General features: G+C 43.7%; 1 protein-coding gene across 1 annotated transcript in view; it reads left to right on the top strand.

Moving 5' to 3' along the window:
- Positions 1-4,776: 4,776 nt before the first annotated feature.
- The window catches only part of LOC124019466 (ecto-NOX disulfide-thiol exchanger 2-like), a gene marked incomplete at its 5' end in the record, with an annotated part of 91,762 nt that continues 73,865 nt past the window's right edge, over positions 4,777-22,673 (top strand). Inside the window, 3 exons of the mRNA XM_046334812.1 lie at positions 4,777-4,983; positions 6,930-7,163; positions 20,763-20,975. Coding sequence (XP_046190768.1) covers positions 4,777-4,983; positions 6,930-7,163; positions 20,763-20,975 — 654 coding nt within the window. The remainder of the gene's footprint in view (positions 4,984-6,929; positions 7,164-20,762; positions 20,976-22,673) is intronic.

The raw sequence follows: 22,673 nt of genomic DNA on the forward strand, positions 1-22,673 counted from the left end.
CCTCCCTACCAAAAACTGAACGGTCAAAAACCCGAATCATCTCCTCTTTAAAGTTCTGGAACTTGTTAGAGCAATCAGCCCTTGCCTCCCAGATAGCTGTGCCCCATTCTCGAGCCCGGCCAGTAAGGAGTGAAATGACGTAAGCAACCCGAGCTCTCTCTCTAGAGTATGTGTTGGGTTGGAGAGAGAACACAATCTCACACTGCGTGAGAAAGGAGCGGCACTCAGTGGGCTGCCCGGAGTAGCAAGGTGGGTTATTAACCCTAGGTTCTGGAGGCTCGGCAGGCCAGGAAGTAACAGGTGGCACGAGACATTAGACTCTGGAACTGTCCAGAGGTCGGAAACCTGAGCGGCCAGGTTCTCCACGGCATGGCGAGCAGCAGACAATTCCTGCTCGTGTCTGCCGAGCATGGCTCCTTGGATCTCGACGGCAGTGTAACGAGCGTCTGAAGTCGCTGGGTCCATTCCTTGGTCGGTTCCTTCTGTCATGCAGGTGAAAGAGGACCCAAAAGCGACTTGGCGAAAACAGAGTCTTTAATCCAGTAAAGTAAATACAAACAAAAAAACACAACTTTCACTCGAAATGACGAGGACAAACTGGAGACTCGATCTTGAACAGCAGGTGAACAGCAGGTTGCCTCGGGAAGGCACTTGAACCAGACAGACTCAGACACCTGCTCACCACGCAGCATCTGAGGAAAACACGACACGACAGGGCGATACACAAACACAGCACGGTGAATTCTAGACAAGGAACCGACAGGACAGGAACGGAACACAAAGGAAGAAATAGGGACTCTAATCAGGGGAAAGGATCGGGAACAGGTGTGGGAAGACTAAATGATTGATTAGGGGAATAGGAACAGCTGGGAGCAGGAACGGAACGATAGAGAGAAGAGAGAGCGAGAGAGTGAGAGAGGGAGGGGGAGAGAGAGGGATAGAAAGAGGGAAAGAACCTAATAAGACCAGCAGAGGGAAACGAATAGAATGGGAAGCACAGGGACAAGACAAGATAATAAATGACAAAACATGACAATAAATAGGCCATAGGAGCGAATAATTACATGTTAGCAGTTTAACACTGGAGTGATAAATGAGCAGACGATGATGTGCAAGTAGAGATACTGGTGTGCAAAAGAGCAGAAAAGTAAATAAAATAAATACAGTACGGGGATGAGGTACATAGATTGAGTGGGCTATTTACAGATGGACTATGTATTGCTGCAGTGATCAGTGAGCTGATCAGATAGTTGATGTTTAAAGTTGGTGAGGGAAATAAAAGTCTCAAACTTCAGCGATTTTTGCAATTCATTCCAGTCACTGGCAGCAGAGAACTGGAAGGAAAGGTGGCCAAATGAGGTGGCTTTGAGTCCTGGTCTGACTCAGTTACACCAGCTCTGTCAGGAGGAATGGGCCAAAATTCACCCAATTTAACGTGGGAAGCTTGTGGAAGGCTACCGATAAGTTTGACCCAAGTTAAACCATTTAAAGGCAATGCTACCAAATACTAATTGAGTGTATGTAATCTTCTGACCCACTGGGAATGTGACGAAAGAAATCAAAGCTAAAATAAATAATTATCTTGTCACGATCATCGTAAGGAGCGGACCAAAATGCAGCGTGGTATGTGTTCATGATGATTTGTTAATTAAAGAAAGCACTGAACACTAAATACAAACGAATAACGACGTGAATCTATAATGAGAACTGTGCTGACGCAAGCAACTAGACATAGACAATCACCCACAAACAAACAGTGAAACCCAGGCTACCTAAGTATGATTCTCAATCAGAGACAACTAATGACACCTGCCTCTGATTGAGAACCATACTAGGCCGAAACATAGAAATCCCAAAATCATAGAAAAACAAACATAGACTGCCCACCCGACCTCACGCCCTGACCATACTAAATAACGACAAAACAAAGGAAATAAGAACGTGACATCTCTCTAATATTATTCTGACATTTCACATTCTTAAAAGAAAATGGTGATCCTAACTGAACTAAGACAGGGAATTTTTACTTGGATTAAATGTCAAGAATTGTGAAAAACTGAGTTTAAATGTATTTGGCTAATGTGCATGTAAACTTCCGACTTCAACTGTATACACTACCATTTAAAAGTTTGGGGTCACTTGGAAATGTCCTTGTTTTTGAAAGAAAAGCACATTTTTTGTCCATTAAATTAGCAAATTGATCAGAAATACATTGTAGACATTGTTAATGTTGTAAATTTATTTTGTAGCTGGAAACGGACGATTTTTAAAAATGGAATATCTAGTATATAGGTGTACCGAGGCCCATTATCAGCAAACATCACTCCTATGTTCTAATGGCACGTAGTGTTAGCTATTCCAGGTTTATCATTTTAAAAGGCTAATTCATCATTAAAAAACATTAACAATGTCTACACTGTATTTCTGATGAATTTGATGTTATTTTAATGGACAAATAAATTGCTTTTCTTTCAGAAACAAGGACATTTCTAAGTGACCCCAAACTTTTAAACGGTAGTGTGTATATATATATATTTTTAAAGTGTTTTCAAGAAGGAACAGGTATTTATGAATGAATTGTTTTTCTCATCAGAGCTTTGCTTAACTTTCAAGCTCAATGCACGATATTTACTAGTTTTGACAAATTTGATAAAAAAATATAGTAATGTCTCCTCCATGGGTATGCATGTGTGTCAACGCACCGGAAATTGGAAGCTCATTGGACTAGCTTGTGCATGTAGTCCACACATCATGTGCTTTTCTTTCAAAAACAAGGACATTTATAAGTGACCCCAAACTTTTGAACGGTAGTGTGTGTATATGTATATATATATATATATATATATATATTATTTTTATTTTTTGTGTGTGTGTTTTCAAGAAGGGAAGAGTGTGGTAACTCCTGACTCCACACAGACATGGCATGTATACGTGCTGCTCCATAGCCAGTAATGTTCTTCATTCAGACAAGCATGCATCCAAACTTTGTTCATTTGCACAATGCCTCTCCTTCACATTCACTTGTAAATGTCCAAACTCACCAAAATGTACAGACTGAAAATGCAAAATTATCATCAAGGCAAAGGGTGGCTACTTCTCAATCTCAAAATATATTTTATATCATCAAGGCAAAGGGTGGCTACTTCTCAATCTCAAAATATATTTTGATTTGTGTAACACTTTTTTGGATCCTACATGATCCTACATGATTCCATGTGTGTTATTTCATAGTTTTGATGTCTTTCTCTGTTATTCTATAATGTAGAAAATAGTAAAAATAAATAACCCTTGAATGAGTAGGTGTGCCGAAACTTTTGACTGGTTCTGTATGTAGATATGTTTGTTAGAAATAAACTATATTTCTCTTGACAGAGTGATGCTGAATTTTAAAAGTGGCTCAACTTACAATAACATTTATGAAGCTGACCTTAGCTAGCAAGCCTCTTCCATTGTTTAACATGGCTGGTTTGCTTCCCAGCTAGCACCTAATGTTCTGAGAACCATATGTTTCTTAGACCTTGATGAGAGCATGGTTGTCCTGTAGTTATTTTGCATACAACGTTCCCACAATGTTCTGGGAATGGTGCAGGATAGTTGGTTGGCTTTGGAACATTCTCAGCACATTGAAGATGACAAAATAATAACAATAATTGTATTGTTATTTCATTACTTTAAAATAAAATTTCCTAAAAGTTCAAACATGGTTACATTTAATTACAATGTTTGGTTATGTTCTAGGAATGTTCTCCAACTGGTTTGACATTAGGAATGTTCTCAAATAGTTCAAAGAATACTAAGAAAAAACATTCTTCTGTGGGAATTTAAGTACTTCAGTATAACGTTTTCTGCAGGTTTCCTCATTTAATTTTTCAGAATATTAAGAAAACTCGCCATAAAAAAACAAGAAAACATTAATAACGTTCAGAGAACGTTCTAAGAATGTTATTTAAAAACATATACATTCTGTTCTCAGTGTCAACAAAACTCTCTCTATCATCTATCTTGTTAAGTGTGTTCAGGTGTGTTGGTCGCACCCACTAATTGATCTTATTGAGTGCTTGTTTCCTTTGAAATGGAGTCTTTTTGAATTATTTTTTAGTTATAAAATACATGACATACTAACTCCATCCGGGTGGTGCAGTGGACTAATTCCATGGATAGAGAGAAGAATATCATACTGTAGGTTTGAATCTCACTCACGCTGTGCCACAATAACACAAATAATGTGTTTGCATTATTAATGCCTCAGCAAATTAATTTCCATGTGTCCTATCTATGCTTTGACTTCAAAAACGTTAACCCAAACTTGGAGTGTTATTGAAACATTTTCAGGAAGTTTTCAGGAAGTTATTAAAAAACCTCCAAATAACCATTATATTTTGTTCAAAACATTCACAACATTTAGAGAAGGTTCTCAAAACGTTTTTTAATTACATTCAAATAACATATATTTTCTGTTCTCAGAATGTTAATTAAACCTCCTGCAAATGTTCACTTCTGTTCTCAGAACATTTTTAAAAAACTTTCCGTTTTACCGGTCACTGAACTTATGGCTTTGTTACCAGATACAATGGGATATTAGGCTAGCTAGCTAACCGGCCATAGACTAATTAGCTAATGAGACAGCAATAAGCTGTTAGAGCTAGCTAGAGCAGAGTATTAATAGTGTATTGCGGGTTCTATGTATTTACCTCTCTCCTTTCCTCATACAGACCTGAATGTGTTCATACATCCAATTAAATAAATCTCCTTCTTTTCTCTCTTCATGTTGCTTAGACCTTCCCTTTCCGGCCATGAGGGAGCGCCCTCCCGGCTGTAAGACTGTGTTTGTGGGTGGTCTGCCAGAGAACGCTAACGAGGCCCTCATCGTGGAGGTGTTCGGCCAGTTGGGGGAGATCATTGCAATCCGAAAGAGCAAGAAGAACTTCTGCCATATCCGATTTGTCGAAGAGTTCACTGTGGACAGAGCCCTCTTCCTGTCTGGTACATTTCCTACGTTTTCTATTAAACTTCAAGCTGTATTGTGGAATAAATGTCTTCCCTCTTCAGTCCAAGACCTTAACTATGTTGGTCAATGAGGAGACAACAAGAGGTGTTGTGGAATAAATGGCCCCAGTCTCCAGTCAGACACCTTAACTATATTTGGTCAATGAGGAGACAATGAGAGGTGTTGTAGAATAAATGTCCCCCCTCTTCAGTCAGAGACCTTAACTATGTTGGTCAATGAGGAGACAATGAGAGGTGTTGTGGAATAAATGGCCCCCCTCTTCAGTCAGAGACCTTAACTATGTTGGTTCAATGAGAAGACAACTATGAGTGTTGGAATAAATGTCCCAGATCCCCTTACTAGTATGTAATTCTATCTATTAGACTCCATCTATTCGACTCCAGTTATTAGACTCCATTTATTAGACTCCAGCTGTTACACTCCATCTATTAGACTCCCTCTATCAGACTCCCTCTATTAGACTCCCTCTATTAAACTCCTCTATTAGACTCCCTCTATTAGACTCCATCTACTAGACTCCAGCTATTAGACTCCACCTATTAGACTCCAGTTATTAGATTCCATCTATTAGACTCCACCTATTAGACTCCATCTATTAGACTCAATTTATTAGACTCCCTCTATTAGATTCCCTCTATTAGACTACATCTATTAGACTCCAGTTATTAGACTCCCTCTATTAGACTCCCTCTATTCGACTCCATCTATTAGACTCCAGCTATTAAACTCCCTCTATTAGACTCCCTCTATTAGACTCCCTCTATTCGACTCCAGCTATTAGACTCCAGCTATTAGACTCCATCTATTAGACTCCATCTTTTAGACTCCATTTATTAGACTCCCTCTATTAGACCCCCTCTATTAGACTCCAGCTATTAGACTCCCTCTATTCGCCTTCAGCTATTAGACTCCATTCACTAGACTCCCTCTATTAGACTCCATCTACTAGACTCCCTCTATTAGACTCCATCTATTAGACTCCCTCTATTAGACTCCATCTATTATACTCCAGCTATTAGACTCCCTCTATTAGACTCACTCTATTAGACTCCAGCTATTATACTCCATCTAATAGACTCCAGCTATTAGACTCCTTCTATTAGACTCCTGTTATTACACTCCTGCTATTAGACTCCCTCTATTAGACCATCTATTAGACTCCATCTCTTACTCCCTCTATTAGACTCCATCTATTAGACTCCCTCTATTCGCCTCCAGCTATTAGACTCCATTCACTAGACTCCCTCTATTAGACTCCATCTACTAGACTCCCTCTATTAGACTCCATCTATTAGACTCCCTCTATTAGACTCCCTCTATTGTACCATATATTAGACTCCAGCTATTAGACTCCAGCTATTGGACTCCCTCTATTAGACTGTATCTAAGAGAAATGACAGAAAGAGAGAACGAGAGAGAGTGGGAAGCAGAGAGAGAGAGAACGAGAGAGAGAGAGAACGAGAGTGAGAGAGAGATGTGTTTTCTTGGGTGTCACAAGAGGACCAATTAGTCTCCAAGTCTTCTCTATGAATTAGTTTAGAGAACAGAAAGGTGTTTACTCCAACCCCACAAAGCTACTTTAGCTGGGATGCAGCTGTGACAGGAACCAACAGATTAAAAAGAGGAGAGCCTCAGAGGGATGGGGAGCGATGGATGGACAGATAGTTTCAACCCAAATGGAGGATGCCAGGAATCAGGAGTGAGATGCAGGTGTCTGATAGAAAGTGGTTTGTGGGTATTTACGGCGATTTATCGCCCTGCACCTGCACGTTTAGCAGAGTGAAATGTCACTTGTGATGTTACCAATTGGTTCTAACGCTCCCCCCCCCCACTCTCTCTCTCCCCTCAACCCCCCTCTCTCTCTCTCCCTCCCCCTCTCTTTCTCTCTCTCTCCCCTCAAACCCCTTTCCTCTCCCTCCAGGCTACTGTATGCGTCTGGGCTCCAGTACAGACAAGAAGGACACAGGGCGGCTCCATGTGGACTTTGCCCAGGCCAGAGACGACTTGTATGAGTGGGAGTGTCGTCAGCGCCTGTATGCCAGAGAGGAGAGACACCGCAGAAGGATGGAGGAGGACCGTTTCAGACCCCCCTCCCCTCCACCCATCGTCCATTACTCAGACCACGAGTGTAGCCAGCTGGGCGACAAGATCAAAGGTGGGGCTCAATTTCCCAGGGCATACACACATTCAGTACACACAGATTCCCGGAGTACACTCAGATGCACGCAGTACTCAGACAGAAACAACACAGAGACAGACTCTCAAACAAAGAAACACAATACCCAAATACTAACTAACCCTACTTCTTGGTCTATCACAGTGGTCCTCCTCTGATTTAGTTTGGTTGACAAATCTCCTTAACACACTGCAGAGCTTGATGTTCTCTATCCGTCTGAGTATGAATCTGTCTCTGGGTTTAAAGAAGCTGTAGACTCAAAAGCCCCATCTGCTCTGAGTGTTTGACTGGTGGTTTTGTTTGTGTGTGTGTGTGTGTGTGTGTGTGTGTGTGTGTGTGTGTGTGTGTGTGTGTGTGTGTGTGTGTGTGTGTGTGTGTGTGTGTGTGTGTGTGTGTGTGTGTGTGTGTGTGTGTGTGTGTGTGTGTGTGTGTGTGTGTGTGTGTGTGTGTGTGTGTTCGTGCGCGTGCACATGCACATGCATTTGTGTTTAAGCACAGGCTTCACTACTATAATCTGCTGAAGTACATAAATATCCCCACAACTTGTACTTAAATATTTGTGAATGTGAGGATTCCAGTAGAAAAGTGAGGCAAAAAGAGGTAATCTTGCTGCTATTTTAGCCCAAACACCTTGACAATTTCTCTATTACAACTTCCGGCGCCAACAGAGATGGCCGCCTCGCTTCGCGTTCCTAGGATGAATTTGATTTGATTTATTAACTATTATGAAGAGCAGTGACCTTTAACTGGCTTAGTAATGAATGTGGAAGCTGATATATGTGTCACGCCTGCTCCCACTCCCCTCTCTGGCGCTCGAGGGTGCCAGGTGGCCCATCATTACACACACCTGTCACCATCATAACACGCATCTGCGTAATATGGACTCACCTGGACTCGTTGTTGATTGCCCCTCTATATCTGTCTGCTCCTCAGTTTATTCCCTGTGTCAGCATTATTGTCGTTGTGTTTCCCCTGTCCAGATGCTGTCCTTGTTTGTTTTATGTTAGTTATTTCTTAAATGTTCACTCTCTGTACTTGCTTCTCATCTCCCAGCATCTGTCCTTACAGAATGCTGACACCACAATGTGAGGCATCAGGAATTCTTTATTCATTTTTATTTTTTTGCCGGCTTCCGGTCCGTGTGCCGCTGTCGGAGGAACCGGCGGTGCCTCAGCTGTCTCGTTGCACTCCCATCCCACGTCATGCCTCAGCCAGCTCATCAAGCTCCCACGCCCAGCTGGCTCGTCAGGCTTCCGGGCTTCAGCCGGCTCATCGGGCTTCCACGCCTCAGCCGGCTCATCCGGCTCCCAAGTCTTTACTGGAGCGCCAGGCACGCCCAGGTGGGACGATAAGTGGCGCCCCTAGAGGGGGGGGGGTACTGTCATGCCTGCTCCCACTTCCCCTCTGTTGCGCTAGAGGGCTCCAGGCGGCCCATCATTACGCACACCTGTCACCATCATTAAGCGCATTTGCGCAATATTGGACTCACCTGCAATTACCATTTTGATTGCCCCTCTATATCTGTCTGCTCCTCAGTTTGTTCACGGTGTCAGCATTATTGTCGTTATGTTTCAACTGTCCAGATGCTGTCCTTGTTTGTTTTATGTTGGTTATTTGTTAAATGTTCACTCTCTGTACTTGCTTCTTGTCTTCCAGCATCTGTCCTTACAATATGAGATGCCAGCCAGGCAGCAGCCTGGTATTTTAGTATGCACACATATCCTCAACACATTCATGGGTTGCACGTTTCATCACAATATTGTTTGGAATGTTCGTTTTAGGACTGATGCCAAGCTGAGCATTCTACATTCTACTAATGCAGTCTTAATAGGTGTTGTAATAGGTGTTGATTGCATTACATACTGTTGCCTAAAAAACAATGACATTTCAAAACGAGGCAAATATTTATGTATCACGTACTTTACTCGAAAAGAAACAACCATAAATCCCACGCAGGGAAAACACACCATAACACAGCAGTCTAACACTCAACAAGGAACAAACACGCACAAAACATATTGGGGACCAGAGGGTTAATTAGGGAAAATAATATTAACGTAATGGGAACCAGGTGTGTTCAATCAAGACAAAACAAAACAGAAAAAGAAACATAGATCGGTGGCAGCTAGAAAGCCGGTGACGATGACCGCCGAACGCCGCCCGAACAAGGAGAGGCACCAACTTCGGCAGAAGTCATGACAGTACCCCCCTCCTGACGCACAGCTCCAGCAGCGCGCCGACACCGGCCTCTGAAACGGCCCGGAGGATGAGGCGCAGGGCGATCTGGGTGGAGACGGGGAAATTCCTGCAGTAAGGAAGGGTCCAGGATGTCCTCCACCCACACCCAGCATCTCTCCTCCGGACCATACCCCTCCTACTCCATAAGGTACTTAAGGCCCCTCGCCCAACGCCTTGAGTCCATGATGGCTCGCACAGTATACGCCGCGGCCCCCTCGATGTCCAGCGGGGGCGGAGGAACCTCCCGCACCTCAGACTGCTGGAGCAGACCAGCCACCACCGGCCTGAGGGGAGACACATGGAATGAGAGGTTAATACGATAATCAGGGGGAAGTTGTAACCTATAACATACCTCGTTCAGTCTCCTCAGGACTTTAAATGGTCCCACAAACCTCGGACCCAGCTTCCGGCAGGGCAGGCGAAGGAGCAGGTTTCCGGTCGAGAGCCAGACCTGGTGTCCCGGGCCTCACTGCGGTGGCGGTCGGTGCTCGCGTTCTGTCGCCTGATGGCCCGTTGCAGGCGCACATGGGCAGCGTCCCAGGTCTCCTCAGAGCACCAAAACCATTCATCCACTGCAGGTGCCTCGATCTGGTTCTGAGGCCACGGTGCCAGGACCGGCTGATAACCTATTAGGTGTGTTCAATCAAGACAAAACAAAATAGAAAAAGAAACGTAGATCGGTGGCAGCTAGAAAGCCGGTGGCGGAAGTCGTAACACCCTAGCTGTAGAGATGAATTTTGATAAGCCACTTAGCTAGCTGTATAGATGCATTATATAGTTTGATAAGCCCCTTAACTCCTTAGCTGTATCGATGGATTATAGGACATTGTAAGTGATAATGATGTCTATCAGATGCCACAGCCTCACAGCTTAACGCTAATTTTGTCCGAATATGATATTCTATTGGGCCCTTGTCATTGTCAATAATTGACAAGTGTAGATATTGTTTGTGTATTGATAATGGACCTGTAGTTGGTAGGGAGGACTAGTGACTGTGGAGAGCCTGGAAACCTACATCTTTCTATAGATACAGATGAACACCTCAGGGACCTCTGGTCATGACACGTTATGACAGCTTGGTTTAATATCGAAAGCAGTGATGAATTATTCATGCAAATCATCTGACTGTCTGTGTGTGTTTGTCTGTGTATGTGTTTGTCTGTGTATGTGTGTGTTTGGGGGGGGATCAGAAACACCTCAACTCTCTCTCCATCTGTTTCTCTCCCAGTGTCGTTATCTTCCACTCTGTCTTTCTTTTCAGTCTCTCACACATTCCCAACCCCTCCCTCCCTTCCCCTCCTCTCCTTTACCCTACCTTCCCCTCCCTTTCCCTCCCTCCCTTCCTCTCCCTTCCTTCTTTCCCCTCCCTTTCTCTCCCTCCCTTCCCAATCCTTCCCCTCCCTTCCTTCCTACCCCTCCCTCCCTCCCTCCCTGAAACATGATCGTCACATTGCTTCCATTTGTTCACTGGTCTCTAGTTAATGGAACCTTCATAAAAAGAAGAGTCCTTCCATTGTAAATGTCTTTTCTCCAGTGCTGCTCCGAATGTTACAGTGACACACCTTTGATCATTCATAACGCGTCCATGAACGTATGGCATTGGGTGTAACAGGCTTCGGACATGAGTTCCATACAGATAGCTAAATTAATAATAGCTAGCCTAGTTCTGTTAGATAATAAAATACATGCTGAACAGGTTTTGGAGACGCAGGTCATCTGTTTTATAAAATTAATAAGAGAGCCTGTTACCCTTGAAATATGCAAGGCTATCCGGCATGAAAAATACATTGATAGCAAGCCAGCTAGATTAGCTAGCTAGCTAATATTTAACAATATTTTAGCGGTTAAGCCAAAAAGCAATTCCCATATGTGTCACGTGTGCTCCCTCTCCGGCCTCTAGGTCACCAGGCTGCTCGTAATGGCGCACACCTGTCACCAGCATTTGGCACATAATGACACTCACCTGGACTCCATCACCTCCTTGATTACCTGCCCTTTATATGTCACTCCCTTTGTTTTCTTCCCCAGTTGTCATTGCTCCTGTTTCATGTCGGTGCACTGTTCGTGTTTCTTGTTTTGTTCATTTATTTATTAAACCTATTTACTCCCTGAACTTGCTTCCGCACATTGTTACAATATGTCTTTTCTCTTCTTCTCAAACATAAAACACTTTGTGGTGTATTTGTCCTCAACTCTAGATCAGAGTTCCCCATTGTGGATTTACCCCCCCCCCCCAAGTTTTCTGAGCAAAATAATAATACTTGTTGGACATTAAATACTTTTAAAAATGCCAGGAAATCAGCTCCAAGTGATTTAAGAAATCTCTTCCAAAGTATTCCCAAGCGTAATATAAAGACACGTGTGATCGTATTCGATTGTAAGCAAGGTTTGAAATTAAGTTTTAGTCAAACATGATCTGTTTGGGCATTTTGTGGTTAATTTCCAGTCTACAAATCATTTGTAATTATGTTCCGGCCCCCTAACCATCCGCTCATGAAGAAATCGGACCGTGGCTGAATCTAGTTGATGATCCCTGCTCTAGAAAGTCACAAATTGAGTAAAATATGTCACAGAAGCGCTATCTTACATTTTTTTAAGGAAACAACATCTCTGGCTGTTCTCTTGTGCTCATACTATCTTAAATTAGACTACTGTTTAATCCTGTTTAATCCTGTTACAGAAACCTTAGCTGGTCAAATATGAAGAGTGGGGCTTTCCCCCATATAGAAGTAAGGAAACATCCTTTCAGTAAATCTGTGTTGATAATTGTGGATGTGTTTGTTTCTACCAAATTAAACAAGGAGTTACATTCCACTTATTTAAGTTTATCTAAGTCTTAAGGAACTATTACCATTACATCACTTCCTGTTTCACTAGGGTATAAAAATGAGGTAACACACATGCAATATCCCTTTGTCATCCAACACCATGAAGAAAACAAAATAACTGGCTGTTCAAAAGAGACAGATGGTTGTAGAACTTCATAAATCTGGTAATGGCTACAAGAAGATCTACAAACAATCGAATACACCACTGAGCACTGTCAGGGCAATTCTTTAAAACAAAAATAGTATGGAACAGTTGAAAACCACACGGGTAAAGGAGGCAAATGCATTTTGCCTGTTCTGCTGGCGCAAGCTGAGCATAGAGCTGTTCTAGGAAAGCTATAAGCCTTTCTGTGTTGTATGGGCCAATGAGTGGTGTGTTGAGAAGCAAACCATCATTGGCCATTTCAGCACACATGGTGATATTTCCCCCCCTTTGGCCTGGAACCTCCACAGTGGCCCTTTGACCTATAACATTCCTTCCTCTGCGCCGTGTTTTGGCAAGGTTAAATCCAGCTTCATCGATAAATAGAAATGAATGTGGTCTTTCCAGTGCTTCCACCTCCATTACTCTCTGAAAAACAGTAAGTGCACAGTTTTACTGTAGAAATGCTAGTGTTTTTTTTTTTACTGTAAATATTTTGTATAGCTGTGTACGTAACCTCAGACGTCTTACCTGGACATATTGGTATCTTTGCTCTTTTACCCGTTCACTGTTTCTCTCGAACGGTACAGTGTATAACTGTTTCATTGTAACTTGGTGTTTCTTTAGGACTCAAGCAATAGTTGTTGTGCTGACAGACCAACAAACCAAAAAAGACAGGCTTTTGAAAAATTAACTATTTTTCTTAAAATTGTACAGTTATCTTAGCTAGCTGAATTGCTAGCAGAATTGTTTACTTGTTGCTAAGCAGTTGCTAGGGACTCTCCTGGAAGAAGCTAGCTAGCTTACAAAGAATAACAACAAAAAATATCTAGTTAACAGAAGAAAGGAAGACAAAATAAGGACAAAAGAAGGACAGAAGAAAAAGGAAAAGAAAGAGGACAACAAAGTGAAACAGTCAGCACTTCTATTGCAACTTCGTATTTCGTCGTCCTAACGTAGTCTACACTGCTATCTGCCCAGCAGCTAGCCAGCTAGCAAACGTCCACCGTCTACCGAATAGCAGCACTGTAGAAACTATTACACTCAACTGAACGACTTGATTAGTGTAGTGTTAGCTAGCTACATAGTTGTCTTTGCTGTCTTCGTATCCAATATAATTGTGTAGTTTAGAGCGTGTAGTCTTAGAGTGATTATTTTAATTTACCGAGGTTAGCTAGCCAGCTATTTGTCGTCCTTAACGTAGGAGACACTGCTAGATAGCCAACAGCTAGCCAACGTCTACTGAATAGAACTTCCGCACTCAACAACCCGGTCGCATTCCGCTTCGCTCTACAGGTAGTATCACATTTTTCATTTCATTTCATTACAGCACAACGGTTTGATTTGTTTGATCGTAGCTAGCTACATAGCCGTCTGTGTATCAAAGATAATTGTGTAGTCTAGAGCGATTTTCTAGGTTAGCTAGCCAGCTATTGTCGTTCTTTTAACGCAACGTAACGTAATCAACACTGAATAGCAGCACTGTAGAAACTATTACACTCAACGGAACGACTTGATTAGTGTAGTGTCAACAGCGCAGCCACTGCCAGCTAGCCTACTTCAGCAGTACTGTATCATTTTAATCATTTTAGTCAATAAGATTCTTGCTACGTAAGCTTAACTTTCTGAACATTCGAGACTTGTCATTCCAATCTCCTTGCATTAGCGTAGCCTCTTCTGTAGCCTGTCAACTATGTGTCTGTCTATCCCTGTTCTCTCCTCTCTGCACAGACCATACAAACGCTCCACACCGCGTGGCCGCTGCCACCCTAATCTGGTGGTCCCAGCGCGCACGACCCACGTGGAGTTCCAGGTCTCCGGTAGCCTCTGGAACTGCCGATCTGCAGCCAACAAGGCAGAGTTCATCTCAGCCTATGCCTCCCTCCAGTCCCTCGACTTCTTGGCACTGACAGAAACATGGATCACCACAGATAACACTGCTACTCCTACTGCTCTCTCTTCGTCCGCCCACGTGTTCTCGCACACCCCGAGAGCTTCTGGTCAGCGGGGTGGTGGCATCGGGATCCTCATCTCTCCCAAGTGGTCATTCTCTCTTTCTCCCCTTACCCATCTGTCTATCGCCTCCTTTGAATTTCATGCTGTCACAGTTACCAGCCCTTTCAAGCTTAACATCCTTATCATTTATCGCCCTCCAGGTCCCCTCGGAGAGTTCATCAATGAGCTTGATGCCTTGATAAGCTCCTTTCCTGAGGACGGCTCACCTCTCACAGTTCTGGGCGACTTTAACCTCCCCACGTCTACCTTTGACTCATTCCTCTCTGCCTCCTTCTTTCCACTCCTCTCCTCTTTTGACCTCACCCTCTCACCTTCCCCCTACTCACAAGGCAGGCAATACGCTTGACCTCATCTTTACTAGATGCTGTTCTTCCACTAACCTCATTGCAACTCCCCTCCAAGTCTCCGACCACTACCTTGTATCCTTTTCCCTCTCGCTCTCATCCAACACTTCCCACACTGCCCCTACTCGGATGGTATCGCGCCGTCCCAACCTTCGCTCTCTCTCCCCGCTACTCTCTCCTCTTCCATCCTATCATCTCTTCCCTCTGCTCAAACCTTCTCCAACCTATCTCCTGATTCTGCCTCCTCAACCCTCCTCTCCTCCCTTTCTGCATCCTTTGACTCTCTATGTCCCCTATCTTCCAGGCCGGCTCGGTCCTCCCCTCCCGCTCCGTGGCTTGACGACTCATTGCGAGCTCACAGAACAGGGCTCCGGGCAGCCGAGCGGAAATGGAGGAAAACTCGCCTCCCTGCGGACCTGGCATCCTTTCACTCCCTCCTCTCTACATTTTCCTCCTCTGTCTCTGCTGCTAAAGCCACTTTCCACCACTCTAAATTCCAAGCATCTGCCTCTAACCCTAGGAAGCTCTTTGCCACCTTCTCCTCCCTCCTGAATCCTCCTCCCCCCCCCCTCCTCCCTCTCTGCAGATGACTTCGTCAACCATTTTGAAAAGAAGGTCGACGACATCCGATCTTCGTTTGCTAAGTCAAACGACACCGCTGGTTCTGCTCACACTGCCCTACCCTGTGCTCTGACCTCTTTCTCCCCTCTCTCTCCAGATGAAATCTCGCGTCTTGTGACGGCCGGCCGCCCAACAACCTGCCCGCTCGACCCTATCCCCTCCTCTCTTCTCCAGACCATTTCCGGAGACCTTCTCCCTTACCTCACCTCGCTCATCAACTTATCCCTGACCGCTGGCTACGTCCCTTCCGTCTTCAAGAGAGCGAGAGTTGCACCCCTTCTGAAAAAACCTACACTCGATCCCTCCGATGTCAACAACTACAGACCAGTATCCCTTTCTTTTTTCTCCAAAACTCTTGAACGTGCCGTCCTTGGTCAGCTCTCCCGCTATCTCTCTCAGAATGACCTTCTTGATCCAAATCAGTCAGGTTTCAAGACTAGTCATTCAACTGAGACTGCTCTTCTCTGTATCACGGAGGCGCTCCGCACCGCTAAAGCTAACTCTCTCTCCTCTGCTCTCATCCTTCTAGACCTATCGGCTGCCTTCGATACTGTGAACCATCAGATCCTCCTCTCCAACCTCTCCGAGTTGGGCATCTTCGGCGCGGCCCACGCTTGGATTGCGTCCTACCTGACAGGTCGCTCCTACCAGGTGGCGTGGCGAGAATCTGTCTCCTCACCACGCGCTCTCACCACTGGTGTCCCCCAGGGCTCTGTTCTAGGCCCTCTCCTATTCTCGCTATACACCAAGTCACTTGGCTCTGTCATAACCTCACATGGTCTCTCCTATCATTGCTATGGAGACGACACACAATTAATCTTCTCCTATTCCCCTTCTGATGACCAGGTGGCGAATCGCATCTCTGCATGTCTGGCAGACATATCAGTGTGGATGACGGATCACCACCTCAAGCTGAACTTCGGCAAGATGGAGCTGCTCTTCCTCCCGGGGAAGGACTGCCCGTTCCATGATCTTGCCATCACTGTTGACAACTCCATTGTGTCCTTCTCCCAGAGCGCTCAGAACCTTGGCGTGATCCTGGACAACACCCTGTTGTTCTCAACTAACATCAAGGCGGTGGCCCGTTCCTGTAGGTTCATGCTCTACAACATCCGCAGAGTACGACCCTGCCTCACACAGGAAGCGGCGCAGGTCCTAATCCAGGCACTTGTCATCTCCCGTCTGGATTACTGCAACTCGCTGTTGGCTGGGCTCCCTGCCTGTGCCATTAAACCCCTACAACTCATCCAGAACGCCGCAGCCCGTCTAGTGTTGAACCTTCCCAAGTTCTCTCACGTCACCCCGCTCCTCCGCTCTCTCCACTGGCTTCCAGTTGAAGCTCGCATCCGCTACAAGACCATGGTGCTTGCCTACGGAGCTGTGAGGGGAACGGCACCTCAGTACCTCCAGGCTCTGATCAGGCCCTACACCCAAATAAGGGCACTGCGTTCATCCACCTCTGGCCTGCTCGCCTCCCTACCACTGAGGAAGTACAGTTCCCGCTCAGCCCAGTCAAAACTGTTCGCTGCTCTGGCTCCCCAATGGTGGAACAAACTCCCTCACGACGCCAGGACAGCGGAGTCAATCACCACCTTCCGGAGACACCTGAAACCCCACCTCTTTAAGGAATACCTAGGATAGGATAAAGTAATCCTTCTCACCCCCCTTAAAATATTTAGATGCACTATTGTAAAGTGGCTGTTCCACTGGATGTCATAAGGTGAATGCACCAATTTGTAAGTCGCTCTGGATAAGAGCGTCTGCTAAATGACTTAAATGTAAATGTAAATGACAGAATTAACATTTTCAAATATATAATTATCAGCCAGCACTCTATCTTCAATCTTCCGCAGTTTTATTGCATGTTGACAACAACCATATCAACAATGGCATTTTCCTGCGCATCTGAAAATATTTTTCCTCTTCCCCCTGTTGGGGGCAGCCTTTGGGTCCTGTTGTAAAAATATATTTTACAGTCAAACTTACTGTAATATATATCTGTGTAAATATTCTAGAATTGCAATACAAAATAGATTCCTGTAATGTTTTCATTTACTGTAAGGATGTAACTCTCACCTGTTTGCATGATGGAAAATTCACATTACAGATGCCACTTTGGATCTTTGCAGATTGGGTTGCACCCTCAACCCTGCCTCTCTCAATGAGAGACCATGGTTCACGACATGGTCTATAAGTGTAGCCCTTATTTCATCTGAAATAACAGCTCTTTGTCTTCTTTGTCTTCCTCCACGCATCCGCCCTCTCACTGTCACCCTTCTCCCATCTTCCTTGTTCCATTTCCAAAATGAGTCTTTCTGAGCTCTACCTATATATACTGTAATATGTGTGTGTGTTCACTAACAAGTCTAAAACAAGACACCTGCTTAGCCTTTCAGCTGAAATTGCAATCAGCAGTGTTTGAAAGGCACAAGGCTGAAATCTATTCCGTTTTGAATGTGTGGTTCACAGTTTTGACAGCAGTGTGTTAGCATTTGAACAAAGTGCTGTAAATCCACAGTGTTGTGCAGGTTGTGGTTAAAGTCATGGGATAAGTGTGTAGCGTTTTGAAAACTGTGTTCAAGCAATGAAAAATGAACTAGAGTTTGGTCCACATGAACTGCTGCTGTGCAGACTGTAGTTAGAGTTTTGCACATGTGACTCCAGTTGTGTCCACTGTCGTTTAGCAATCTAAAAAAACTGTAAATAATTGTATGATTTTGTTTTTGCAATGCCAGTCAGGGGTGCCTGTAATTTTGGAGCCCGGGTGTATATGTATGGTATTGTGTCGTATCGTTTTATGGACTCTTAACCAACCGTGCTATTTTGTTAGTTTTTTCACATTGTTTGTGACAATTTATACTGCTTGAGTGGCAGCAACTGTTCCAAGAAGAGGTCACTTGTTGTTTCATGATCCTGCTGTCCACTCTCCATCCTTGCTAGTCACTCTTCAAGTGATGCCAGGCGTAACATGACCATCAGTGTTATGTCATCCTTTTAAAACTTGTTAGGGAGTTATATTCCTGTGCGGGTAGCGTGACTACAGCTCAAGCTCATTACCATAACGCACAATGCGCAAAAATATTCCTAAAAATATTTAACCTCCACACATTAACAAGTAAAATAGCTCAAATGAAAGATAAACAAGTTGTTTATCTAGCCAGCAAGTCAGGTTTCTAAAATGTTTTACGACGAAAACATAGCACATATTTATGTCAAACCACCACCGCAGACATAGCTCATTAGCATAGCCAAGTAGGAAAAAATATGCAATTAACAAACGCAGGATTAAAAGAAAAATCATTTCACTAACCTTTTGAAATCTTCATCAGATGACAGTAATATAACATGTTACACAGTACATTCATTTTTTTTCAATAATATGCTATATGTATCCATAAATCTCTGTTTACAATGATGCATCGTTCAAAAAATGCTACTAAAATGTCCGGAGAAATTAAATAGCTCCGGCAGATAACGTCAGCTAACAAGGAATACACATCATAAACTTTGACTAAATATGCATGTTTTACATATGTATAGGAAGATACACGTCTTCTAAATGCAAACGCTGTGTTACTTTTATTTATAACATTACATTTTGCGTTTACTAGGCTATAATAGGGAGTCGGCGCTCCCACATTAGCATAATGACTCCTCTATCTTGGAGTCGACAGAAACCCAAAATTAATACATAAATATTCCCTTACCTTTGCTGTTCTTCCATCAGAAGACCTGTAAGGGATTATACTCACCAAATTAGCGTTCAGTTTTCAAGTCTGCGTCTTTCGGTTCTCAAAATAGCCTGATTTTGGTAAAAATGTAGGCAAAATTGAAGTGGGTGCGCACCAAAACGTCGAAAATATATATCATATGTCGAGTAAACTTGTCAAACTATGTTCATAATTAAGCTTTAACATGTTATAAAGGTGTACAGCAATTTTGAGGACGAAGCTAAACACACACGTCTTGTCATTGATCATGAAGAAAAGAGAGAGCGGGAGCATAGCGCGCATACAGGGCACTATTTTTTTGGCGTGACCGAGACCTTTTGGCACGCTCAACGTCTCGTGAGCGCGCGATTCACACACTGACAAGCCCCATAGAAGGCAGCCTTCACGCTGAACACGTAGAAACTGTTCCCAGAGCGATAGCCTTTTGGGAAGTGCATTAAAGATGACGTCAAAGTAGGGGCTACTTTTTCCATTACAAGAGAGATTTTGGGAGAATGCATGCCCTGACACTTCTGCTTTACATAGAGACAAAATTTAAACGGTTTTAGAAGTGTTAGAGTGTTTTCTATTCGATAATATTTTTTATATGCAAATATTAGCAACTTTTGAAAAAAATGTATCCTGTTTTATATGGGTACCCAAATCCTCCAGAAGGGGCAGTAAACCGTGGTATCCTGAACAGGTTAAAAAGCTTTGGTGAAATGTATGCATTGTGATGAGATTATAATCAAAGCAGTACTTATATACATTTGTTACATTCAGTGAAGTTGACTCCTTATGGGTAGTTAAACCAAACAGATCCCAAGCTAAGCAACACTACTTCAAATCGGACTCCGCTAACTATCTAGCTAGCTACCCCTCAACTAATACCAGCATGATGTTTTCCTCAAAGTTAGAAAGAGCTTTAAAGTTCTGCCTCTGAGTATAAAGTTTGAAAATAAATGTCTAGTTTCAACTATACAAAACAAAAATGTGAACGCAACATGTAAAGTGTTGGTCCTATGTTTCATGCGCTGAAATACCAGAAATGTTCCATACGCAAAAGAAAAGCTTATTTCGCTACAATTTCGTGCACAAATTTGTTTACATCCCTGTTAGTGAGCATTTCTCCTTTGCCAAGATAATCCATCCACCTGACAGGTGTGGCATATCAAGAAGCTGTTTAAACAGCATGATCATTACACAGGTGCACCTTGTACTGGAGACAATAAAAGGCAGTTTTGCCACCAGTTTTGAGGGAGCGTGCAATTGGCATGCTGACTGCAGGAATGTCCACCAGAGCTGTTGCCATAAGCCACCTCCAACGTCGTTTAAGAGATTTTGGCAGTACATCCAACCGGCCTCACAACTACAGGCGATGTGTGGTGAAGAATATTTTTGTCTGTAATAAAGAACTCATTCTGATTGGCTGGACCTGGCTCCCCGGTGGGTGGGCCTATGTCCTCCCAGGCCCATTCATGGCTGTGCCCTGCCCAGTAATGTGAAATCCATAGATTAGTGCCAAATTTATTTATTTAAATTGACTGATTTCCTTCTATAAACTGTAATTCAGTCAAATCTTTTAAATTGTTGAGAACATTTAATGAGGATATTATTTATCAATGTTGTTTGTTTGTGGAGATCGTTTTGTGCAAACTTTCCTTTAACCCTCTTCTCAGATGAGGCAGCGTTTGCGGAGGCGGTAAACGTGCTGCTGACCTGGGTGGAACGCGGTGAGGTGAACCGTCGTAACGCCAACAACTTCTACTCAATGATCCAGTCGTCCAACAGCCACATCCGCCAGCTGATGAGTCAGAAGGCCGCCTACGAGAAGGAGTTGGAGGTGGCCAAGGACACGTTCAAGACCGCCCTGTCTGGAATCCTGGCACAATGTGAGTACACACCAGGCTGACACACACACACACACACACACACACACACACACACACACACACACACACACACACACACACACACACACACACACACACACACACACACACACACACACACACACACACACACACACACACACACAAACTGGGAGAGGGTCAACATAAAACCACTTGTGGCATTCCCTTTGAAGCAACGTCACATTGTCCCTCTCAACATTCTCAACCCTCAAGTGATTTTCATGTCACAAGTTCACAAGTTCCAAGTCAGTGCTCCATACATGATGGATCAAATACCCAGGGACATGGAACAGAGATGGTCTTTTCTGCAAACACACTCACACACATGCATGGCTGCACACAAACAGAGGATAGCACTTCTGAAGACCCACTCTATGAGATGACTCTTTGTAGGAGTAGATTTGGGGCAGTTTGCCTGGTAAAGGCCAGGGATGGCAGCAATAACATTGAACAGGTTATTTAGGGAGCTGTTAGCTACCTCTCTTAGCCCACCATCATTAGGCCCAGAGTGGCCACTCACTCACTCACTCACTCACTCACTCACTCACTCACTCACTCACTCACTCACTCACTCACTCACTCACTCACTCTCTCTCTCTCTCTCCTCTTTCTTCCTGTCTCTCTTTCTCTGTCTAGCAACTGTTCACCAGGAGACAACATCCCAAAGGGAGCAGAAATAATCTAGTTTTAGAAACCTGCTTCACCTTGCTCTGTGACAGCATCTCTGTACCTCACAGCTTTGACAGACGGCATACAAAAACAAATATTTAACACAACCGTCACACACACACACCGGGGGGTTGGAGAGAAAAAATATACATGAGGTTTTATGCAGCCTGTGACGGGTTAGCAATAGCATGGCATTGTAATTAGCTGCATGACATTTCAGTGGTGAACATCACAGATTGACATTGAGTTCATGCAGCCTCATATTGTCTCATCATTGATATTCCACAGACAGTTTCTTCTCACACTGGACATAACAGACATACAGAATGACAGTCAAATAAAAGCATGCTGTGCTTCACCAGTATGTTTCAGGAAGGGTTGATAGTGGATAAAGAAGGTAGGTTCATGTGTTTGTCTCTAAAGCTGCCTGGTGGTGGTAGATTAAATTGGTAGATTATATATACCTGTAGATTATATATACCACATTGGTAGATTATATATACCACATTGGTAGATTATATATACCTGTATGTCCATGGCCAGGGAGTAATAGGTTCACCTGTGGTTGTGTCACATTGGCTGAATGCAAAAACAACTCCTAGCCCCTAACTTCAAGGCACTTGTGTAAGGATTGGAAAGCTATGAGCCACATAATGAAAACTCTACTCAGCCAATCAAGACTGCAAGATGGAGCTACTGTATGACCATATTGATTATACCTATGCGATGCCTTCAGATCTCTACAAGTGATAGGGGTTGTTTCTGGACAGGGCTTTTGGCTTTTTCCAATCAGAAAGCTAACACTCTCTGGGGTATGCTGTGTAGGCTCCAAACTCCTCTGGTTAACTTTAGCCTGTATTGGTCTGTGGACAGCTCATCTGAAAGAACCCACTCAGCCATAGAATCAAAGTAAGTAACACCTCTCTACATGAAAACAACTGGAACTGAAGGAAGAAATTAAACGAGTCATATTAATGATTCACAACTGCCAATGCTGAGAGCATGTAT

This window comes from Oncorhynchus gorbuscha, unplaced genomic scaffold (assembly GCF_021184085.1).
Source record: "Oncorhynchus gorbuscha isolate QuinsamMale2020 ecotype Even-year unplaced genomic scaffold, OgorEven_v1.0 Un_scaffold_995, whole genome shotgun sequence".
NCBI classification, from domain to species: Eukaryota; Metazoa; Chordata; class Actinopteri; order Salmoniformes; family Salmonidae; genus Oncorhynchus; species Oncorhynchus gorbuscha.